Below are 23960 nucleotides of genomic sequence, written 5' to 3' on the forward strand. Positions count from 1 at the left end.
CACCATGTTTGACAGTGGGGATGGTGTGTTCAGGGTGATGAACTGTGTTGCTTTTACGCCAAACATAACGTTTTGCATTGTTGCCAAAAAGTTCCATTTTGGTTTCATCTGACCAGAGCACCTTCTTCCACATGTTTGGTGTGTCTCCCAGGTGGCTTGTGGCAAACTTTAAACGACACTTTTTATGGATATCTTTAAGAAATTGCTTTCTTCTTGCCACTCTTCCATAAAGGCCAGATTTGTGCAGTATACGACTGATTGTTGTCCTATGGACAGAGTCTCCCACCTCGGCTGTAGATCTCTGCAGTTCATCCAGAGTGATCATGGGCCTCTTGGCTGCATCTCTGATCATCGTCTTCTCCTTGTATGAGCTGAAAGTTTAGAGGGACGGCCGGGTCTTGGTAGATTTGCAGTGGTCTGATACTCCTTCCATTTCAATATTATCGCTTGCACAGTGCTCCTTGGGATGTTTAAAGCTTGGGAAATCTTTCTGTATCCAAATCCAGCTTTAAACTTCTCCAAAACAGTATCTCGGACCTGCCTGGTGTGTTCCTTGTTCTTCATGATGCTCTCTGTGCTTTAAACGGACCTCTGAGACTATCACAGACCAGGTGTACTTATACGGAGACTTGATTACACACAAGTGGATTCTATTTATCATCATTAGTCATTTAGGTCAACATTGGATCATTCAGAGATCCTCACTGAACTTCTGGAGAGAGTTTGCTGCACTGAAAGTAAAGAGGCTGAATAATTTTGCACGCCCAATTTTTCAGTTTTTTATTTGTTAAAAAAGTTTTAAATATCCAATCAATTTCGTTCCACTTCATGATTGTGTCCCACTTGTTGTTGATTCTTCACAAAAATTATAGTTTTATATCTTTATGTTTGAAGCCTGAAATGTGGCAAAAGGTCGAAAAGTTCAAGGGGGCCGAATACTTTCGCAAGGCACTGTATATGTGGTTTAATGTGAATGATTATTATGTTTTGTATCATTTTAAATGTCTCAGAGTGAGTGGTACAAATGTCTCATTTCCAACTAAGTTAAGCAAAAATAAATCAGGTTTTGAGAAGTTTAGAGAAACTGGCACACAAAGGAAGGTTGTCTCTAGGCAAATGGTCTCCTACCCCAAGGTGTCAACTCTGAATGTAAATTCCCATTGTTAACCATATGAAAGAGGTTTTGGCTATTTAATGGAATGCGGCAGAGGAATCGGGGGCTTTCTGTATCCAGACTGGCCCATAATGGCTGTGAGTGACCGAGACTTCCAGCCTCATGTATTTATTCAGGTTGGGTTCGCATCTCTTCTCTTTATTCATGTTTTGTATTGATTATCTTTGAGTTGATTATACAATTGACCTGATACCTGATTTAATAAATTGTTACATTTGATTATTCAAACTGATTTTGACCTTGTTCATTTAATAGTTTAAAAGTAATAGTCAAACATTCGCTCACTTTTAGTGATGCATAGATATTATCAAAACCTTTCATTCATGGAGTCAGATGAAATAACGAATAAATACATATGATAAATGTATTGCATTTAACCCAAATTACTTTGAGATGCTGGAAAGGCGGAACGCGCAAGAAACATTCCCTGTCTTATTGGAAACCCTCATTGGACCAATATAGCGCGGCTTACACAGTCAAGTCGTGACCTGTTCAATTCTTCTAATGCCCTTTACTGACATGAGTCTCAGCTTTTGATAATGAAGGGATAGGCAGCATACTACAAGGGGGTTGAGAAATTGTTTGGGATTTGAGTATGATTATTTAATAAATAAAGGGTCGTCTATGAATTTACACTTCACTTTTAAATCTAACGGTCAAATTTACTAAATGAAAAGTAAATTTTACTTAAATAGCCTGCCTATCACTTAAATTGTATATGGGGTGAACGGGGCCACCTAACACGGCTAGTTTCAGGGCTGCCAGCTCACGCAATTTACATTTTTCACACGCCACACGTCCATTCTCACGCAGAAAAATCACGAAGCAAAGAGGACATTGACACAGACGGACAAGAAAGACAGAGCATGTTACTTTTGAAACAAATTCTCAGCTCTCAGATTCAGTCACTTTTATTTCGAAATTCAAACATTATTTTTTTTAAACAAAACCACATAGACTAATTGTAGCCTAGGCTACTTGTGAAATTAATGCGGGAAAAACTCTGAACCCTACATAGGTTTACACAAACTGACAAAGTCAAAAAGCGTTAGGATGTGCTCAGCTCTCCCCAACTTAATAGAAAAAAACATAACTGATTATATTAAGCAGAATTCAAACTGAATGAGTTAGGGACCTTTCTCTATTTATGGAATGGACCACTGGAGGAATAGGGGAGGGTCATCTCTTTTTATTCTTTATTGAGGGGAGGGTTATCCAACTTTTTTTTAGTCTAGGGGAGGGTCAACCAACTTTTGTATTCATGAAAACAGCTAAATTTCAAAGTGGCTTGTTTGGTGCATATTTATGTAGCTCTCTCAGTCTCGGCCGCCCATCGCTAGCAGATGGGTATGACCCAACAAAAATCGGATGCGAAAGATAAAGTCCAGTTTGGAAACAGTTTCTTTGTTATTCTGTTACCATTGGCCTCGGTCTTAAGAATCTCCAGGCGTTTGTATTGCTGATTATTGCGTTTATTTGTTTTTACCGTGCAGAGGTAAATGTTCATTTATCCAGTTTCACAGGCAAACCATATTCGTATACAATTACATTGTCAACAATCAGTTTTCAGCTTATGCGCCACAGCGGTCAAAAACCGTTTGCCCTTCCCACTCAAACCCCCCTTCCTGTTGGCAGTTTGGATGCTTCTTTTATGATTTTGACCTCAGGTAACATTAGACCGACACCCACTGTACAAACAAGAAACAACACCCAATATATAAATACACAAACACCACATTTGTCTCCTATACATATACCAACCCTTTAAAATTAGAACCTCCTTTTGTAAGAAATACAGGGGGAACAGAATCCGACGGCAAAAAAAAAAAAAGCTAACGGAATCCGTTCCCCCACTCCCATTATAAGAGGTGTTGATGTATTGGCTTAAAAAAATGCTTATTCTCTTTTAAAAAAAAAGAGTTTTTGCCGTTTATTATGAGAGTACCGGATCAAGAAAAATCACAAAACTGGGAGTTGAACTCAGGTCACCCAAACACCTGTGCACTGACCTATAGGCTATGGGAGTCAACAAATCAGTGTCAGTTTGATTAAAAAAATAACCTCTTTGTGTAAGAAATACAGGGGGAACAGAATCCGACGGCATAAAACAGCTGTCGGAATCCGTTCCCCCTCTCCCATTATGAGAGGTGTTGATGTAGTGGCTTAAAAAATGCTTATTCTATTTTGTGTTGGATGGAGCTTACCTGGCACCACTTTAAAGAAATATATTTTGGAGTTTTTGCCTTTTTATTATGATAGGAAAATATGGGATAAAAAAAAGTCCACGAGAAGGGACTTGAACTTGTGTCACCTAAAAATCATCACTGACCACTAGGCCGTTGGAGGCTATGAATTCACAGCACTTTGATTGATATTAGAAGATCCTCCTGCAAAAAAACAGCCGTCGGAATCCGTTTATTTTATTTGTTATTAAAAGATAAAAACAAAGATACACATTACACAACATATAATATACAAATGAAATAAACAGTGGTTTATTTTATCAGCTATATGTGTATTTAACAGAAGCATTCAAGAAAGAAATGAAATGAAAGAAATATACAAAAAAAAAACACTACATAGATTTCACTGTTTAAATTATAGGAAGTCCACAAGCTGACACTCGAACTTAGGTTGCCCGAAGCACAACGCCGTTATTTCAACACATTGCCCAGCGCCAACTAGTCTCTATCAGTTTTGTAAATATTAAAACCTAATTTTTAAGAAACATGGGGGAAACAGAATCCGACAGCAAACTATCCAACTGTCGAAATCCGTTCCCCCTCCCATTATGAGAGATGCTAATTAAGTGGCTTAACAAGGTCAAATGGTCTTGTGTTAGGGTTAAAACATGACTTGACATGCATATGACAAGACATGCATAATTTAAAAATAGTCAAAACTAAAAAAAAGTTTTTACAAAAAAACCCTCAAGCATTGCAACAATGAATGTCATCTTTAAGATAGCATACTATCTTTATGCTAACAGTTAATTGTAAATATAATGCTTTAACACAATAACTTGTGACAACTTGTGCAATTACTACTGACCTCCTTACAACATTCATGCTTAACATCACAATGAATGACTGTAATATTAACATTATACAACAGCTTCTATAACTCAGAATTTGATATAACTCAGGACTGATCTGTTATTTAAGAGTTGAATCATGAGTGATTATGAAGTCTTTGGAATGCATCTTCCCATCAGACAGAGTATTTGTCATTTTTTTGCCATGTTTGTCATTTTAAATGTTTGTAGCATTATCTAGTCATGAGAAGAATGAGAGAAGGCACTGTAGATTACATTAACTGAACATGACATGTATTAACTAATCTATCAAATAAAGGTACAACATGCCTTTTTAAATATTTTCTATGGGTGGATAGAATCTGGTGAGAACAATGCAATCTGATCTAATAAAATTCTTTATATGTATTTACATGTATTTGTATCTACATGTATTTAGTAGGCTATTAAAATTAATTAATTTAGTATTTCAGTAATATGTTGATTTACTACCAGCACTTTGGCTTAAACACACAAGAAATGCAGAGTCCGGTAGCTGTCAGATAGATCAACACTGACAAGCAAGGAAAGAGCTTTGCTGTTAGGTAACCAAAACAAATATTACAAAACCCATAATACAAAAATAATTTAATTACACTTTAAATTAGTCTATGAGCGCTTTTTCAACACCTTTGGCAAATTCTTCTCAAATTACTTCAGCCATGCCTGTGTCAATATTTATCAAGAAATATTTGTATAACTTTTGCACTGTGAGATAACTGTATCTTGCCCAGCCTATAGAGCACCTGACTGTAGTGCAGACCCATTCTATGTATCCTTTTTAAAATAAAAATCATTCTTATTCATTTAAATAATTATTTTTTTACATTATGTTTACAATATAATACATATAACTTTAATCAATAAAAATTTGGTCAAACAAAGAGTTCATGTTTTGTTTTTCTTCATTCTCTGCAGCCGTAGCATGTCTTGCAACCTATATTCAGTAGATCTAGTTAAAGAGATTCTGTGCTCTGTGTTCGAGTTAGTGCACGAAAAATATATAATTAATAGCATAATATTAAAGGCATCTGCAGTCATTAAATGTTCACTATCTGTCGCAGTCTTTGGTGGTTTGTTATATAAATATATTAAATATACAATGGCTGTTCTGAAGTGTACAGGTAAATAATTGAACATTTAAAAAACATATTATTATTAAACTGATAGTTTGTGCATGAAGATAGAGTTGAAGAAAAAATAAATAACCAGTAAATATTTACTTGTCCTTAAAACATTCCAGCCTGATCTTGTTTATGGGAAAAGGAACATTGAGCTTTAGGGGTTTTGTCTTTTAAGAATCCTAATCTTCTTGTTCTTTATTAAATGATATCACACATGTCTTAGCTGTCAAAATCTTGTCCAAAAACAATAATGAAGGCAATTTAGCTAAATTAGAAACAACATATGTTTGGATGGTCTGTATGTCCAAGATTTACAAATCTAATTCAAACCAGACAAAGTGAAAAAGTTTGAAAAAGTGCAACATGGTCCAGGATCAATATATTTGTCAAGTTTAAGGGTTAGATGCTATTACATCAGTGTTAGTCACTTATCATTTCCCTCATATTTGAGTGATAATTTATGGGTAGGGTTAGGTTTAGGGGTAGGTATATAGTGAGGATTAACATTTCGGACAGGAATGTTGTGCAGGATCAACTAAATATGTTGACCCAGGAACGCATCTCGGCAAAATCAGGATTGCATGTTTATGCGTTTAATCCCATAATTCAGGACATGTATCCTATTTTGTGTCATACATCTCCTAACTCTATCATGTACATAAGCAGCTTTCCATCAGCTTGTAAATAATATCAATAATGGGTAATAAATAAAAAGGGATAATGTAGTTAGCAGCACAAATAAACCCCAACAGGGTTTTTGAAACCCTGAATCACATAATCTGGTGTTCACATAGATATTTTATTTATTTGTTTCTACATTTGCCGTAGTATTGTCAGGTTCAATAACACATCCTGCAAAAGGGGGGCCTTGGCCAGAACCTGGTATTTGGGGGGCCTTGTCATGGAAAAGTTTGGGAACCCCTGTGATAGCTGATAGGAGAGAGACTGTTATCAGTATGCACGATTGCCATGGACGACAGAAAATATATCTACTTTTTTATATCTGAATTTTTTACTATTTCTCAACAATTTGAGTGGAATTTGCCTGTCTTTAAACTATGGAGCCACAATGATTAGTTGGGGATGGTTGCCACGTGGTTGCTATCTATGCTAAGGCACTGTTTGTGTGGTTTCTTCCATTCGTGTTTTTCCCATAGACAGTAGGCTAGCCTATGGTTTTTCCGGAGTCAAGTCCGATTTCGCAGTCTTTTTTTTTTTATTCAACTTTGAAAGTTTACAATGAAATTTAACATCAAACATAATACCAACAGAGATTGGGGAAAATGTATAACAGATCTTAAGACTTTACAATTCCTTGATATTTCCCTGGAATTAGATTTGGCATATTCCATACATTTACTTGCTTGTGCTTTTGTTGACGTATGAGCTAAACATAACTATAATGTACAGTATATTGTTATAGACCATTGTTGTTATTGACCATTGCCTGAAGCAAAGATCGTCGTGTCTGGACCGCTTCCCACGTACCGACAAGGACAAGAAAGGTTCAGTAGATTGTTTGCACTAAATGAATGGTTGATGTCATGGTGTAATGAACAGAGACTGCTCTTTGTAAATAATTGGAATCTGTTTTGGGAGCGACCTAGGCTCTACCGTGCTGATGGCCTGCACCCCAGCAGAATCGGAGCGGCTGTTCTGTCGGACAACATCTCCAAGACGTTACACACCATATGACTAGTAAGTCAAAGTCCAAATCACATTCTTTGCTGTCCCAAATTAATTGATATAAGTACCAGTGTAGAACACTATATAGAAACTGTGTCTATTCCTCGTTTAGTGAGGCCAAACAATAAATCTACTGTAGGATCTAAGAAAAATCTAATTGTGATTAAACCAGAAAATCTCAATATTAGTGAACAAAAACAATTTCTAAAGCTAGGTCTTCTAAACATTAGATCGCTTACACCTAAGGCGGTTATTGTAAATGAAATGGTCACTGATAATAGCTTCGATGTACTCTGCCTTACTGAAACCTGGCTTAAACCAAATGATTATTTCGGTCTTAATGAGTCCACTCCACCAGGATACGGTTATAAGCATGAGCCCCGTCTGATTGGTCGTGGCGGCGGTGTTGCAACAATCTATAGAGATATTCTTAATGTTACTCAGAAAACAGGCCACAGGTTTAATTCGTTTGAAGTACTTGTTCTAAATGTTACGCTCCTAGATGTAAGAAAGAAATCCCTATTATCTCTAGCCTTGGCTACCGTATATAGACCGCCAGGGCCTTACGCGGATTTCCTAAAAGAGTTTGCAGATTTTCTCTCAGATCTATTGGTCAATGTCGATAAGGCAATAATTGTTGGAGATTTCAACATACACGTTGATAACACAAATGATGCGTTAGGGGCTGCGTTTACAGATTTATTAAACTCCTTTGGGGTCAAGCAAAACGTTAGTGGTCCCACTCATCGTCTTAATCATACTCTAGATTTAATTATATCATATGGAACCGATCCAACCGATATAGATATTATACCGCAAAGTGATGATGTCACTGATCATTACATGGTAACTTGCATACTACGTACGGCTGAAATGTGTCATGTTGCGCCACGTTATCGACCAGGCAGAACAATCCTTCCAACCACTATAGATAGATTCTTGAATAGCTTACCTGATCTATCTCAGCTTCTCAGTGAACCCAAACTAACAGATGAGCTAGAGGAAATGACTAGCAGTATGAGCATCATTTTCTCTAGTACATTAGAAACTGTTGCACCAATTAGATTAAAAAAGGTTAGAGAGAAAACTAAAGCACCATGGTACAACAGTGCTACGCATGTTATCAAGAGAGAAACTCGTAACTTAGAGCGCAAATGGAAACAAACTAATTTAGAGGTCTTTAGAATCGCGTGGAAAGACAGCATGTCACGTTATAAAAAGGCTCTAAAAGCAGCCAGGGCTGAGCATCTCCGCAAACTAATAGAAAATAACCAAAACAATCCAAGGTTTTTATTTAACACTGTGGCTAGATTAACAAATAAACAGACATCACCTGAATAAAATATTCCGTTACATTTTAATAGTAATGATTTCATGAATTTCTTCACTGAGAAAATAGAAAGCATCAGAAACACAATTGTAAATGTACAATCTTTGACAGCGTCTTATGATTCAGCCTCAATTATCGCCCCTCAAGAACAACTACAGCGCTTTACAACTATAGGACAGGAAGAGCTAAATAAACTTATCACTGCATCTAAACCAACAACATGTTTATTAGATCCAATACCCACTAAACTACTGAAAGAAGTGTTACCTGTAGTGGAAGAGCCTCTTCTCAATATTATTAACTCGTCTCTATCTTTAGGACATGTTCCAAAAACATTCAAGCTGGCAGTTATAAAACCTCTTATTAAGAAACCACAATTAGATCCAAATAACCTAGCAAATTACAGACCCATTTCAAATCTTCCATTTATGTCTAAAATACTAGAAAAAGTTGTGTCCGCTCAACTGTGCTCTTTCTTGCAAGAAAACGATATCTATGAAAAGTTTCAGTCTGGATTCAGGCCACATCATAGCACAGAAACTGCGCTGGTTAAAATTACAAATGATTTACTTTTAGCTTCTGACCAAGGCTGTATCTCAATACTAGTTTTACTCGATCTTAGTGCTGCGTTTGACACTATAGATCATAAAATACTCTTAGATCGACTTCAAAATTACACTGGTGTTCAGGGACAGGCATTAAGCTGGTTTAGATCGTACCTATCAGACCGTTACCATTTTGTGTATTTAAATGGGGAAAAATCAAAGATAACGTCAGTAAATTATGGAGTGCCGCAGGGATCTGTATTAGGCCCCCTGCTATTCTCAATTTATATGCTGCCACTTGGTAATATTATAAGAAAACATGGAATAAGTTTCCACTGTTATGCTGATGACACTCAATTATATATTTCATCTAGACCAGATGATAACACTAAATTATCTAAAATGACAGAGTGTGTTAAAGATATAAAATATTGGATGACGTGTAATTTTCTTCTATTAAATTCAGATAAAACGGAGGTATTACTGATTGGTCCAAAAAACTGCCCACAAAACCTCTTACAATACAACCTTAATCTAGATGGACGTCCTGTTACTTTATCCTCTACAGTAAAAGACCTGGGTGTTATACTAGACCGCAACTTGTCTTTTGAAAATCATATTTCAAATGTCACAAGAACAGCCTTTTTCCACCTTAGAAACATTGCTAAGCTACGTAATATGCTATCAGTTTCTGATGCAGAAAAGTTAGTTCATGCATTCATGACCTCGAGACTAGATTACTGTAATGCTTTATTAGCTGGTTGTCCTGCATCCTCCGTAAACAAGCTACAGTTAGTCCAAAATGCAGCTGCTAGAGTTCTTACTAGGTCAAGAAAATATGATCATATAACACCAATTTTATCATCTCTACACTGGTTACCGATTAAGTTCCGTATCAATTACAAAGTATTGTTACTGACCTATAAAGCCCTAAATGGTTTAGCTCCTGTGTATTTAAGAGATCTTCTATCGCCATATATTCCATCGCGCTCTTTAAGATCGCTAAATTCGAGGCTTCTGGTCGTACCTAGGATATCTAAGTCCACTAAAGGAGGGAGGGCGTTTTCACATCTAGCTCCTAAACTCTGGAATAGCCTTCCTGATACTGTCCGAGGCTCAGACTCGCTCTCCCAGTTTAAAACTAGATTAAAGACGCATCTCTTTAGCCTGCCTTTTTTTGTTGTTATCTCGGGACGCCTGTCCCGAGATAACTCAAATAGAGTTCGTCAGCTCCAGTTATGTATCCAGCCTCTGATGGAGACTTCAGATGCCCCAACGGCTGTGATGAGACGACTCGACGCCTGTGAAGAGACGACCCAACGCCGGCGATATGTTATGCCCTAAATTTCATGATTAACTAACTGTATTTTTGTATGTATATTTTTGAAATGCATTTTCTGTAAAGCTGCTTTGAAACAATGTGTATTGTGAAAACCGCTATACAAATAAACTTGAATTGAATTGAATTGAATTGTTATACATGTTATATATTTTATTATATTTATGAAATTGATCTAATTTGCATGAGTTTCCATGCCTGAAAATCCCTATTTTGCAGTTCCCTGATATGTAATTAGATGTGGCATATTCTCACAAGCAACATGTATTTGCTTGTGCTTTTGTTTACAAACCTGTTCAGTGTTGACATAGTTCTGCAGAGCATCGCGATGAATCCCTCCGCCACTCTCCTGATGATATCCATTTGGGGTTGCGGGCCCTTCAGAATACTCATACTCATCATATTCTTCTTCCTCTTCCTCCTCATACTCATCCTCATCCTCGTCTTCGTCCTGATCCTCTTCTTCATCACGCTGAAGCGCACAGTATTCCCAAACCGGGGGGAGCGAAGGAAGGTTTTCATAGTTGAGCAATGCAGTGCGCCGATGACCACCAACCCCCATTCCCCGGTCACAGCCATATCCCTGCGGAGGCAGTGAGGAAGCGTGTGTGTGCGTCAGCGGGAGGGAGTGCGGATGTGTGTGTGTGCGGGAATCACCGGTGGTGCTACTACTGCTACTGGAGCCCAAAGACTGAGATTGGGACACAGTGCTCGGACTTAGCCTTTGCCTACGTGCCCCTCGGAGTCCGTTGATATTCTCATATGTCAGCTGGCTTTCTGAGCAAGGTTCCATGCTCGGGTGTCGGTGCATTAGATGATGGCAATGGTGATAGGAGTGTGTGTTGCACATGTGTACGGAAGGAGTCTCCTCTCCTTCTGTTTCAGAGCTGCCATCTGGTGCTCGAAGCGGGTGAGTGACGTGACGGTCTCTGTCTCTCTCCATCAGGTGGCGCTGTGCTGGTGTCGGACCCAACATATACTTCACCTCCTGGGCTCCAGGCTGGAGGAAGACCTGAGGGTCTTTGTGAGGGTCGTCCAGAGGGCAGCAGTGCAAGCTGGGCTGGCCCGGGACCGGGCCCCCACGTATGGTGGTGGTAGTTGAGGTTTCCGGGTAGGTGGTGGGCCGCACTTCGGGCAGGGAGTGGACACAGTGGCGGCTCGAGAGGTCAGTTTCCATTCCTACTGTATTCACATATGTATGAGTCTGAAAACAAGCGAGAAAGTTTCGTTAGTTGCTATTTAAGTGACTTGCTGCACAATAATTGCCTGGGCTAAGTGTTACAGTATGGATATTTAAACACCTGAAAAAAGTGTGTGACTATTTGTCCATTTTGATCACCTAATTAATTTCAACCAAATTAAGTTTTATTATTATTCAAATGTACAAAGGCCTCAATAGTATGTTTTTTTTAAGCCAAACTTATAAATGCATGAATTGTCAGTGCATTAGAAGATAAATCAATATCAAATAAAGAGGCATTTATAAAATAGAACAAACACACTTTTCAAGTGAAACAATTAACTTATTATAAGCTATGAGGTTTTAAATGTTTGTGAAACACAGTTAATGTTATAAACTTGAATCTGTGGTTATTCTGCTAGAACCCCTGTGTGAACTTGAGGAGAAGTGACCTCATGCATCCACTGAAATAATTTTTTGAGATGAATTTGTTAAGGGTTAGTTCATCCAAATCTATCATCATTTACTCTCATGTTGGTCCAATGTTATTTTGGACCCAAAATGACAAAAACATTTGAAACATCATTAAAAAAATTCCACAAAAATTATAATTTTTGGGTGACCTTTCCCATAGCAAAATCAGCTTATTTTTGGAGAAAAGTTCTAGCATTATTTGTTTGGTTTGGTATGTTGTGGGTAATCGGTGCTGCTTGTGCGTCCAGGTACTTTTTGTGGCTTCTGTATATGTGCACAGGCAGGTGTTTGTTCTCACTTGGTCATCCAGTCCCATGAGGCTGTGTCTGAGGTCGTTGGTGAGAGAGGGCTGTGATGAGTCTGCACTGATTGGGTATCCTGGGTATCCATTAGGAAAACCCTGCATCGGGAACGCAGGGGCTACACAAACAGAACAAAGCACAGTACACTTAAAGCTAGAGTAGTAGGTAATGTTGGAGAGCTAGCCAGATTTGAAAGTGGCACATCTTCTAAGCTCCGCCCCCTCCTGTCAGTGCTCCGTCCAAAGCTACGCCCCCCCACAAACATGAACGCGCATCCACATTTGGAGTCAGCTGCATGTACCCATAGACACATGTCTATGCATGTACCTACCAGTGATGCGCGGGTTGATCCAAAATGAGCGGGTGCCTGCGCCCGCGGTTACGAGTCATCCAAAAATATTTTTAATGATATTCGGGTCGCGGTCGGTCGGGTCGTTTACCTTTGTAATTTATATAGTACTAGACACAATGTTCTATGAAATACATAGGTCTACACTTTATTGTCTGAATGCGCGAGGATGACGCACGAGCAGTCTGCAGATGAAAGTGGGAAATCCTTATTTACCTTTTGAATGTTGAGCGCGTTATTAACTTTTGAATAAAAGCTGACGCGGCACAAAATGCCCGATTTCCCAACGCGTTGAACTGAGCAATGCCATTGTGCCATTTTAATAGGCTACTTTTAAACGCATATAGCTCAGTAATGTCAGTTTTATGTAGCCTATTTGCTGAGAGGGGGCGGGATTTTTGTTGGGAAAGTCAGGGGAGAGACGCACACTTCGTTTAGACTGGATAAACACATGCAGCATCTTAATTGTTAAGAAAATGAAACGAAATAAATGAATAAATCAAGCCTTTATTACAAAACACTAGGCTATATCATACAGCATTCTGAAAAATGCGCACCCCTAGTTCCTCTATGGCCCATGACGCGATGAGCATTTACTATAGCTACTTTAAAAAACGCGGGTCGGGTACAATATTTTCTTTCTTTTTTTTTGCGGTCCGAGTTGCGGGCGGGTTAGTTGAAAACGTCGGTCGGGTGCGGGTTGTTTATACATTGACCCGCGCATCACTGCTGTGCACCCAGTGGTGCTCGGGCACGAGACATGAAGGCATCTGATTGGTTCTTTACATTCGCACCGAATGGCAGTGATTGGTCAGAGTTTTTACTGTCCTACAGCTGCTACAGAGGTCAGATTTGTTTCATTCCTTTTTCTGAACACATAATGTATTTACTACTATCAGAATGGAAGGACCATTTCACCCAGTATAAAAAAAAATGTTTCTGAACAGGATTACCAACCCTACCTTTAAGCAGGTGAAATTTAGGTATCCCTCCTATAAAAGTTATGTTGATTATGAGCAAGACATAAAAATAAAGTTGTGAGAGACATTTAATGAATGGAGAGATATGTAAATACAGGTGTTCAAATGTGCATGCACTTTTTGATACCCGGGCCGGGTCATGATCATAGGCTCTTCCACCACATTGATGCTGTTACACTGCAACTGCATTAACTCCTGCAGCAGGTTGAAGATCTCTTCTGCACGAGAGCACTTGAATGCAAATATCCCTGTCAAAACATACAAGAAGAAAAGAAGAAAAAAAGCAAGAAAAATAGTAAATGCATAAGTGGAGTGTCACTTTTATGCATGGGGGAAGGCGCAAAAATATATTGGCACCCAAAACATCTAAATTAGGATGACAGCATTAAATTGAACTGAATTTAACAATAACTACAAGTAATTTAACTAGTATGCCCATTAAATTAAATAGCCAAACCAACCACCCCCCAAACAGAGTGCAACAGTCAGGTTCCAGAAGTAAAAACTCATTAATTTTCTCCATTTATTTTTTTAACAATAACTTACAAACCTTTATAGATCACGATAGAACTACTGTGAGCTCAGAGGTTGTTAATCAATGGTATACAGGGGGATTGTCCCTGCAATAAATGCACTGTAAGTCGCTTTGGATAAAAGCGTCTGCCAAATGCATAAATGTAAATATGCTTCAACAGACATTATTTTAACTTATTTTTTACAATAATTGTGTTTAACAGCTACATTTATTGTGCAAAAGTACATTACCCATGATGCTGTTGTAAGCCGCGCTGTATTGGTCCAATGAGGGTTTCCAATAACACGGGAAGGTTTCTTGCGCGTTCCGTCTTTCCAGCATCTCAAAGTAATTTGGGTTAAATACAATACATTTCTCATATGTATTTACTCGTTATTTCATCTGACTCCATAAATGAAAGGTTTTGATAATATCTATGCATCACTAAAAGTGAGCGAATGTTTGATTATTACTTTTAGACTATTAAATGAACAAGGTCAAAATCAGTTTGAATAATCAAATGTAACAATTTATTAAATCAGGTATCAGGTCAATTGTATAATCAATTCAAAGATAATCAATATAAAGCATGAATAAAAAGAAGAGATGCGAACCCAACCTGATGCAAATTACATGAGGCTGGAAGTTTCGGTCACTTCCAGCCATCACGGGCCAGTCTAGATACAGAAAAAGCCCTGATTCCTCTGCCGCATTCCATTAAATAGCCAAAACCTCTTTCATATGTTAACAATGGGAATTTACATTCAGAGTTGACACCTTTTGGGGGTAGGAGACCATTTGCCAGAGACAACCTTCTTTTGTGTGCCAGTTTCTCTAAACTTCTCAAAACCTGATTTCTTTTTGTTTAATTTAGTTGGAAATGAGACATTTGTACCACTCACTCTGAGACATTTTAAATGATACTAAACATAATAATCATTCACATTAAACCACATATATATTCTTGTGTGAGTCTTTGGTGTGAGAGGGAGTGAAACTGTATGGGGTAGGTCAGATGGTAATTTCCAGCAAGGTCCTTTGTCCAGACCAGTCTATCTCTCTAACCAGTTTCTCCAGCCTTACAGTCCCTCCTTGGCCCCGTGGGTCACATTCGGATGAACACTTACGGGGTCACAGTAAGGCGTTTGTTGTAATCCTTGAGATGTAACTCAAAAAGTGTCTTTGCAATGTTAGCATCTGTAGAAGCTCAGCGGGCTGTGTTCACCTGCAGAACACCTGGTCTCACCAGGTGTATGTAACTTGAGTTCAGCAGGTGGATGAATGCGTTCAGTTTTTTCTTCTTGTAATCCTGTGATGTAAGCAAAGTTCATAGAGTCAATCTGGATATTTGTGACTTGTTCAGTTCAGTGTCATTCCTCCATGGAGAAACTTCTGCTTCCCTGGCACCTTCTCCACAATGATGATCTGACCCTTCTTGACCAACCCTGTCACCTCCAGCGGTACGGTGGTCTGGGCAGACCTCAGTGGATGAAGGGGTTCTCCTTCGATCCACACTGCTTTGTGTGAGACACCTGAAAAGCATCTTAAATGTCCGCTTCACAATTGAGCACATATGAACTTACAGTCGTAGGGAAATGCATAGGAACGCATAATGCAATAAAGCAAAATCATGTCATGTTCAATGTAAAATACCATGTTCATGTCAGCAAATGTGAGTGGTACATCTGGTCTCAAGTGTTCCTCAAGGTCAGGTAGGGTGGTCCCATTTTAAATATCCAATTCTTCACTACCCCCGTGATGATATTAAATGGTAGTGGAATTTAAATATTCTTGGTCTGACTTACTCAACGGAAATGCAGCAAGAGGTCGGTGTAATCTAAATAATAAAATCGATGGTACGCATCAACAAACCTTGTATTCACAGTAATAATATCTAATCAAAATCATGAATCAATACATATATAATAATCATAGTTTGTTCAGTAATCAGTAATCTTCCAATGCATAATACAAGAATGGAGATTGTTCATTTCTTGTAATAGTGTTTGTGTGTTTAGTCATTCAACAGTTTGGTGTTTGTGTGTGTGTCCTTGGGTGTGTGTATGTGTGTGTGTGTGTGTGTGTGTGTGTGTGTGTGTGTGTGTGTGTGTGTGTGTGTGTGTGTGTGTGTGTGTGTGTTTCTGTGTGTGTGTGTGTGTGTTTCTGTGTGTGTGTGTGTGTGGTTGGCTAAGTCACAGGACAGGGTTGAATTGTAATTTTTTGTAATTGATTGAAGCGTTCACACTTCAGATCTAGTTTGTTTTTTATAATGTGTCTGTTATTAGAGGCATTGTTGAGAAATCATGGGCCCTATGATTTTCCAACCACACCAATAACAATCAGTTAAACATTTTTGAATTTTAATAGCAGGTCTGTCTTTGCTTTAGAATTTGTATTATCAATTTGTGACTGTAGCCATTCATGTGTACGTTACAGTGTTTTCCCATGAGTTAGTAGTGTGTACTGTCATCATGGGATCAGCTTTGCCATCCTATGTGTGTAAAGCTGTCTGGATCTGTTAGTGTGATGATGGACAATAGATCATTAGTGAAGTGTCACTTTTGGGCTCTTTGCCATCTTTATCTTCCTATGTGTAGTGTTCAGTGGTAAATGGAGGTGTGTGTTCAGTGTTCATGCCTAAGAGATGGGTGGAATCTAATCTGACAATTGTGTTGTAAATTTAGATCCAGTTCTAACTGGGAGGCCATAGTTATGCAGTAGTGTGTTACTGTGATGTGTGAGTGGCCTCTTGAGTTGTCTTTTCACCCATCTCCAGAATTTCAGGTTATATTCTACAATCCCGCTGTCCTGCTTTTGGTGCAGGTGGAGTCCGGTCCGTCCTGGCGTCCGTCCTCCGGGGAATTTCAGTGTTAAAACCTGAGACAGAAACAAATGCAGAGAGAACCACAGTTAATTCAGATATTTTCAAATTTTTAATTCCTGTTTTCACATGAAACCGAGTTTCATTGACCAGGTCTAAATTGTTGCTGTTTCAGCGCAGTGTGTGACACCTAAAGCTGCTCTTGGAGTTCAGTCTTCACAGTCTGCTTGTGTCATGAGCATTAGAGATCCCAGTTCTGCTGGGGAAATCTTCTGGATTCATCTGAGTTTTTATCACTCATATTGTCATTGTAAGTTGCTCTCATTACAATCAGATCTGTGGGCAGAAATTTGTTCACCTGGTTCGGTGTTGCCTGTTTTATGGTGTCATTCACACATTCGGTTAGTGCAGATATTTTTTGACCTGCAAGAAACTGTGGTACCCATCTGCTGTTTAGCATTTCACACCCTCCTCGTAAATTTAGTTCTCTGATCAGATTAAATTTTATTTGGCTGTTACCTGTGCCACACTTCTAGTCGTGTTTGCAGTGGTAAAGGCAAAAATAAAGATATACCCCCCTCCGGTTTGGCACTGGGGAGCCCACAAATGAAATTCAATTTTAAGGATGATATTATATTTCGAGTTATAATACAATCGCTATATTTAAAATAATTCAGATGTGAAACTATTAAGCCATTTGCTATTGAGCTGCTATCCGACTAGCAAATGACGCTAATAGCTGAAGACCTTGAGTAATCAAAGTTGTCAGCTCAGTGAGCGTTTTAGATGCTTTTGAGCTTTGGTTATCTGCAGAGTGCTGTTTTCTGTCAGAGTGTGGTTGTCTGCGTTTTTTGAAATAGGGTGGAGGTCTGCCTCTGTCCAGGGACCAACACTTTTCCTCTGTATGGCCTGTTTTGTGACAGGAATTACAGAATCTGCTCAGTTTGCCACAGTGTGGCTTCCTGGATTCTCCTGCAGACGGATGATTTTCATGACATTCTAACACAGCTACCTCACAATGCATTTGTTTTCGTGACTCAATTCGTGTTGCCCAGCCAACTATACCTTCAAATGTATTTTGAGCTGGAGAAGCACCATACGTGAGCGATTGCTGTACACGCGGACCTGCATTTGTAAGCAGTAAATCAAGGAGAGTTACATTGTTGTGGTTAACATTTTCAATTCCAGCATACTCCTCAAAAAGTTCAAACATATTTTCTGCATATGTCTCAAACGATTCTTCAGGATTCTGTTTCCGATTGAAAATCAGTTCCCATCCAACAGGACTACAACCACGCAGATCACGAAGGCATTGTTTGAGTCTATTAAAGATTTCACTCTCAGGCTCATTTTGACACATTGACTGCACAATGGTGCCTGTCATCAAAACCTGTGGTATCTTGTAGATCAAAACATCTGGAATTGAGCTGATTACAATTTGCCAAATATCTTTTGGTTCGAGTTGAAATGCATGTTTTAGACTTACAATGCGTCGCCACCATGGTTCGAATGGCCCTTTCAAAGGGAATGGTCCGATCTGTGCTTTAAACAAGTTACATTCAGTTACCGTTAAAGGACGTCGGATGCTTGACTCTGTGCCGTTTGGGTGCCGTATCACCTTAAGGGCTGAGACAGGCACTCTTTTCAAAATTTTATCACGTGCTTCATCTGTCTGAAAAGATACACGATTGTTAGAGCAGGCTGCCTCATCTAAGAAGTGCACATTTTTCGTCCCATCGCTGTTGAGCGTTATGGGAGACTTGGACTTTTTAGCATTTAGCTTAGCCTTAAGATCTGCAATGGTGTCTTTGTGATTTTTACACTTTTTAGTCAGGGCTAACTGTTCAGATAGTAATCTATCTAGCTGTGTTTGAAGATCTTGAATCTTTGCCTCTGACATTTGTGCCTCCGCATTTTTTGAATGCATTTCTTCACATTTAACCTCCATAAGCGAAGATAGAAATTTGGTTGACTTATGTAGCTGTTTATAACTTATGAAGTTTAACGCCTCAATTATCTCACCATGTTTTGATTTCTTCTGCTTACTACCCACTGTTTTCCACCAAGTGAAAATTTCATTGTCAATAGTGTCTATGGTAAGACCTTTTCTGCTGAGTTTGCACAGTGTAGGCTCGACCTTTTCGGCCCATAGTTTAAACAGGACATGATTATTATCCATGTTCCAATTTATATTTGCTTAATTTCACAATGATGGAAAGGGTTTTTCGTTATAGAATTAATGAGATGCGCGTTCGCTGTTTCTCTTTTTAGATTTCAAATGCCTATTCTTTCATTTTTAGTCTCTTTAAAGACTACGTGTAGGTAAAATTATCATTTTAATGTTTAATTATTCTCTTTTGACTCTTTAATAATATTTTATCCGCTTAGATTTAGGAGACTATATCACTTAGAGGTCCTGGTCTTTCGCAGGTCTCTCGACACAAACTCGCCAGTCCTGGTCATCAATCAGAGGTAATTGGTTATATATCTAAGATTTGCCGTAATTCACACATACACAATAAAAGATACTTTTTCATAACCTCCTTGAATGCCCCCTCAGGAACTTAATCCAATCATTTACTTTAGTAGACAATTATCTAAAGTAACATTAAACTAAGAACAGAGGTATGAGCGTACCCAAATTTAGATTGATCAAATAGCTTTTGCTATTTCTAAACGGAAATTAACCCGCTCCTGCATTCAAGTACACTTGCAATGATGCCAGGTCTCAGCCCGTCGCTGATCTGGTCGCAGAATTGTGGAAATATACGAATCCAATAATCTATTTGGGAAAAACAATCTCAGAGTCATTTAGAGTGAATTCAAACGTAACAATGCATAAATTTTGTTCAAGATTCAGAGTTACTGAACCCTAATGCGCGACGTTCTCTGGAACTTTGAATATGAGAGTTTTGTTCTTTCAGGATTAATAAGATGTGCGTTTGCTGTTTCTGATTTTCAAATTCATTGCGAATCACATCATAGCATGGCACAGACACACGTGTTTAATTCAGTTCAACACAGGACACATGGCCTAGAGGATATCTACAGCCTTTACCTAAGTGTTTCAAGTACACTTACAGTAAAGCAATCCCGTGTTTAAAGAATAAACTTAAATTTAGCCTATGCACATTGTTGTACAAACGACTAAATTGTGTTCTATGAGCATAATGTGTTCATACAATTTCAAATTTGGAAAATTAACAGAATTATTGCATGCTTTTTAATCTCATATGTGTTAAAGTTCAAGCTTTCAAATGTATAGTGTTTGTTAAGATTAGTTTAGGTTCAGTATAGGCTATTAATGTTTTCACTGATGCTTTGGGCCTACCGGTGGGCCGGAGACACAAAGGGTTAAGCAGCATGGACGATAGCATTTAGCTTAGCCTTAATACAGCATGACTTAAGCATTTAGCATTATCCTTGATTGCAGCATGGCTTTAGCATTTAGCTTAGCCTAAAAACTGATTTTTAGCCTGTAAATCATGTCATCCTATTTTTTCCAAACTTCTTTGCTTTTCATAAACAATTCATCGACCTGCCTTTTTATTTATAAAATCACGCGTTTTTCGATCGTTTACAAACTTAGATTTATTTCTGTTGTTTGCTCATTCTCTTTATGTTGCTGGTTTGTTTACAAGCCAATACAACAATGGTAAAGAACATGCGGTTGATTTTAAAGCTTTTAAGCTATATTTTTTTGGTTCTTCGTCGAGTTATTAATTATTTGGAAGATGTTATTCCAATTTTAGGTTTCGTTTCTTGTTGCTTAGGCAAACAAGGAGATCTTTCAAATCTATACAAGTGTTTTTATTCTTCATCTGATGCGCTGCCGCGTGTTTCTAGACAAAGAGCGTTCCGCCCCGTAACAATGCAAACATTCTCAACACTTCTAAAAAAGGTAGAAAAAGTTGACTTACCACAGCGGCGGAAGAAAGAGAAGATGTTCAAACCTCTGTGTTGATTTTAGATTCCCAAAACTTTTCTGGAAAAGACTTTGCTCGCGAAATCCATCTGAGATCACGTCTCGGGGTCACCAATTTGTAAGCCGCGCTGTATTGGTCCAATGAGGGTTTCCAATAACACGGGAAGGTTTCTTGCGCGTTCCGTCTTTCCAGCATCTCAAAGTAATTTGGGTTAAATACAATACATTTCTCATATGTATTTACTCGTTATTTCATCTGACTCCATAAATGAAAGGTTTTGATAATATCTATGCATCACTAAAAGTGAGCGAATGTTTGATTATTACTTTTAGACTATTAAATGAACAAGGTCAAAATCAGTTTGAATAATCAAATGTAACAATTTATTAAATCAGGTATCAGGTCAATTGTATAATCAATTCAAAGATAATCAATATAAAGCATGAATAAAAAGAAGAGATGCGAACCCAACCTGATGCAAATTACATGAGGCTGGAAGTTTCGGTCACTTCCAGCCATCACGGGCCAGTCTAGATACAGAAAAAGCCCTGATTCCTCTGCCGCATTCCATTAAATAGCCAAAACCTCTTTCATATGTTAACAATGGGAATTTACATTCAGAGTTGACACCTTTTGGGGGTAGGAGACCATTTGCCAGAGACAACCTTCTTTTGTGTGCCAGTTTCTCTAAACTTCTCAAAACCTGATTTCTTTTTGTTTAATTTAGTTGGAAATGAGACATTTGTACCACTCACTCTGAGACATTTTAAATGATACTAAACATAATAATCATTCACATTAAACCACATATATATTCTTGTGTGAGTCTTTGGTGTGAGAGGGAGTGAAACTGTATGGGGTAGGTCAGATGGTAATTTCCAGCAAGGTCCTTTGTCCAGACCAGTCTATCTCTCTAACCAGTTTCTCCAGCCTTACACTGTATAAAAATTCCACCAATCAGTCGCAAAAAGCAAATCATGCCAGAAGAGCCTCCATGAAGCACTCCAAATGACATTAAAATACTTAATTATTTATATGCATATTTTGCAATAAACCTAGAATATATTGTTTCTATTGATTTAATCAACATCTTTAAATTAAAGCCATTGAGTACAGGTACAGTCTTGTACATTTGTCTTTTTGTCCGATTTTCAAATACTTTTTTGCTTCAAATAAAACTTTGTAACATTGTGTTTCACACAATGATAGCTGGTTGTCTTGGTGGCAAAAAGAAATGGAAACCAACCAACGGAACCAACGCCACTGAAAAATTGTGTGGGTATTAATGTACTCTATATTTGTACCTATGAACAAATGTACGGGGTTCATAGACGGTTTCTGTATTTGCTTTACACACAATTCAGTCTTACATCTGTAGAGGTAAGAATCCTCTCACCTTGTCCTGTCTGACAACGACGGCCACTCTCGAAAGAGAAGAGGTTGGAATCGTAACCATATCGCCGCAGGCAAAGGTATGGCCACCGGATGGCGTCACGTTTGCGTGTGTGCAGAATGAGCTCTGTCTGGGTGAGCTCCATGGTTCCTGAGCCCAACTCATTTCCCTCATCGTCCACATTAGTCACCTGTCAAACATTACCAGTTATCCCTGATCCAAATGATGCTCTACTAGGCGAACTTAGCAGCCGTTCTCAAATGTTGCACTTCAAATATTTACCACCACAGTACTTTTTTAAAAGGTTTGTTTCTATCAGAAAGTGTAAATACGCAGGTGTCTTGTGAAAAGCACCTTGAATTTGTTGAGATGGTTGTCTTGGATAGTGTCTCTGTATAGACAACTCCAGCAGCTCCCCATAGCTTCAGCAGGCCAGCTGAAACCTTTAACAGGGACAAAACAAACGGGTAAGCTATTGCTAGAAATATATGGAGTCAGCTAGAAGTTAAATAAGCATGACATTTATAATTCGTTATTTATGCATAAAGAAATGACAAAAAGTACACTTATGCATGCTCACCTGGTCCAGGCCATTAGTGGGAGTGATGCTTGCGTCAATCCCAGAATCCTCTGCTGGGTGTCATGGCGGAAGTGGGGTGTGCTTGTAAGAGCATCCAAGCCAAGTGCACAAATATTTCATTTCTCCTATGAAGCAGAGAAAAAGAAAAGACTTGACGTACAATCCTCCGAGTATACGTCCTCTTTTTCAAGAACTACTGTGATTAAGACACAGGGAATGAAGTTTATCTGTCTCCTCTGACTCCCACTGGAGAAATAAAACGTAATTACTTTACTGGGAATCTTATTCTCAAGAGAAAAGCAGCTTGCAATTCATGGTTTCACGTTCAGCCTATAAGATGTGCACTGATCCTTTAAAAAGATGGCTAATAAATGATAACCACATCTTGTATTTCAGATGGCTTCAAACACGGCAAAAAAAGCTATTAGTTCTGCGTCAGTCCAATTTAATGTCATAAAAAATTATGATATTGGTGGTACCATGTTTATGCATTGTTGTGTTACTGTGTTTCCCCTGTAGCTGTAATAATGCATTATTATAACATAATAATATGCATTATTATAATATAAACCCATAGGCAACATTCCAACAGGTGTCATTGCTTTCTGTAAGTTTGGAATGATCACTAACTACTATCAGTAAACCTGTTTAGTGTTTTTAAAATATGCAAGAGTAACATGCACTTGCTTAGTTTTAAACACAAACCTTGACTAAATGTGATGATCATTTAAAATGAAACACTATAACTAAATATTTCTGTCCATCAATTAAAAACCAAAAAATGTCTGCAAGTAACGCTAAAATAAAAATTGTTTAATTATATTTGCTCTGTGTTTTATAATATTAATATCAACATTAACATGACTCAAAAATACAAATCCAATGCTCACACTGGTCAAGCATTTAAAACACCAGATTCGTACATCCAGATCTCGTGCAGCAGGTCCTCCTAATAGACACTTAGTGACAAACAGATGCAACTTGAACGTCTTGTAGCACATCACCGCCAAGTCGTAAAGAGCGTAGAACTGCTGCACAAATCTGCAGGACTAGCTTTTTAAATGCTAAGACAGAAAAGCAAAGTAGAAGGTGAACCAGTAAAAGCAACATATGGCAAGCAGTTTGAGGATGAATTGCATCCAGAGTTGAAATTGACAGGTGAGTAGAAAT

At 38.3% G+C, this 23960-nt stretch overlaps 2 protein-coding genes across 2 annotated transcripts in view; one reads left to right on the plus strand and one right to left on the minus strand.

Annotated features, from left to right (window-relative positions):
• Window positions 1-23960, plus strand: part of ppil1 (peptidylprolyl isomerase (cyclophilin)-like 1) — a 42172-nt gene that overhangs the window by 17520 nt on the left and 692 nt on the right. The gene's annotated exons all lie outside the window — the stretch shown is intronic.
• LOC307006680 (fibroblast growth factor receptor substrate 2-like) lies at window positions 6076-23291 on the minus strand. Its single transcript, XM_079627885.1, has 7 exons — window positions 22791-23291; window positions 22565-22653; window positions 22214-22400; window positions 13652-13804; window positions 12224-12345; window positions 10564-11475; window positions 6076-6301 (listed from the first exon to the last, which is right to left on the minus strand). The coding sequence occupies exons 2-7, from the start codon at window positions 22628-22630 to the stop codon at window positions 6185-6187; spliced, it is 1557 nt and encodes a 518-aa protein (XP_079484011.1). The 5' UTR covers window positions 22631-22653; window positions 22791-23291; the 3' UTR covers window positions 6076-6184.

This window comes from Phoxinus phoxinus (genome assembly GCF_949152265.1).
Source record: "Phoxinus phoxinus genome assembly, chromosome: 11".
Lineage (NCBI taxonomy): Eukaryota > Metazoa > Chordata > Actinopteri > Cypriniformes > Leuciscidae > Phoxinus > Phoxinus phoxinus.

What these genes read in the sequence shown, in the direction of transcription:
- LOC307006680 (XM_079627885.1), bottom strand. Translation starts at nt 22,630, where the DNA reads ATGGGGAGCTGCTGGAGTTGTCTATACAGAGACACTATCCAAGACAAC. An exon ending in TCGTTGTCAGACAGGACAAG is followed by an intron (nt 13,805 to 22,213) that starts GTGAGAGGATTC and finishes ATGTTTTGACAG; the next exon opens with GGATATTTGCATTCAAGTGC. An exon ending in GCATGCACATTTGAACACCT is followed by an intron (nt 12,346 to 13,651) that starts GTATTTACATAT and finishes CTGTTTGTGTAG; the next exon opens with CCCCTGCGTTCCCGATGCAG.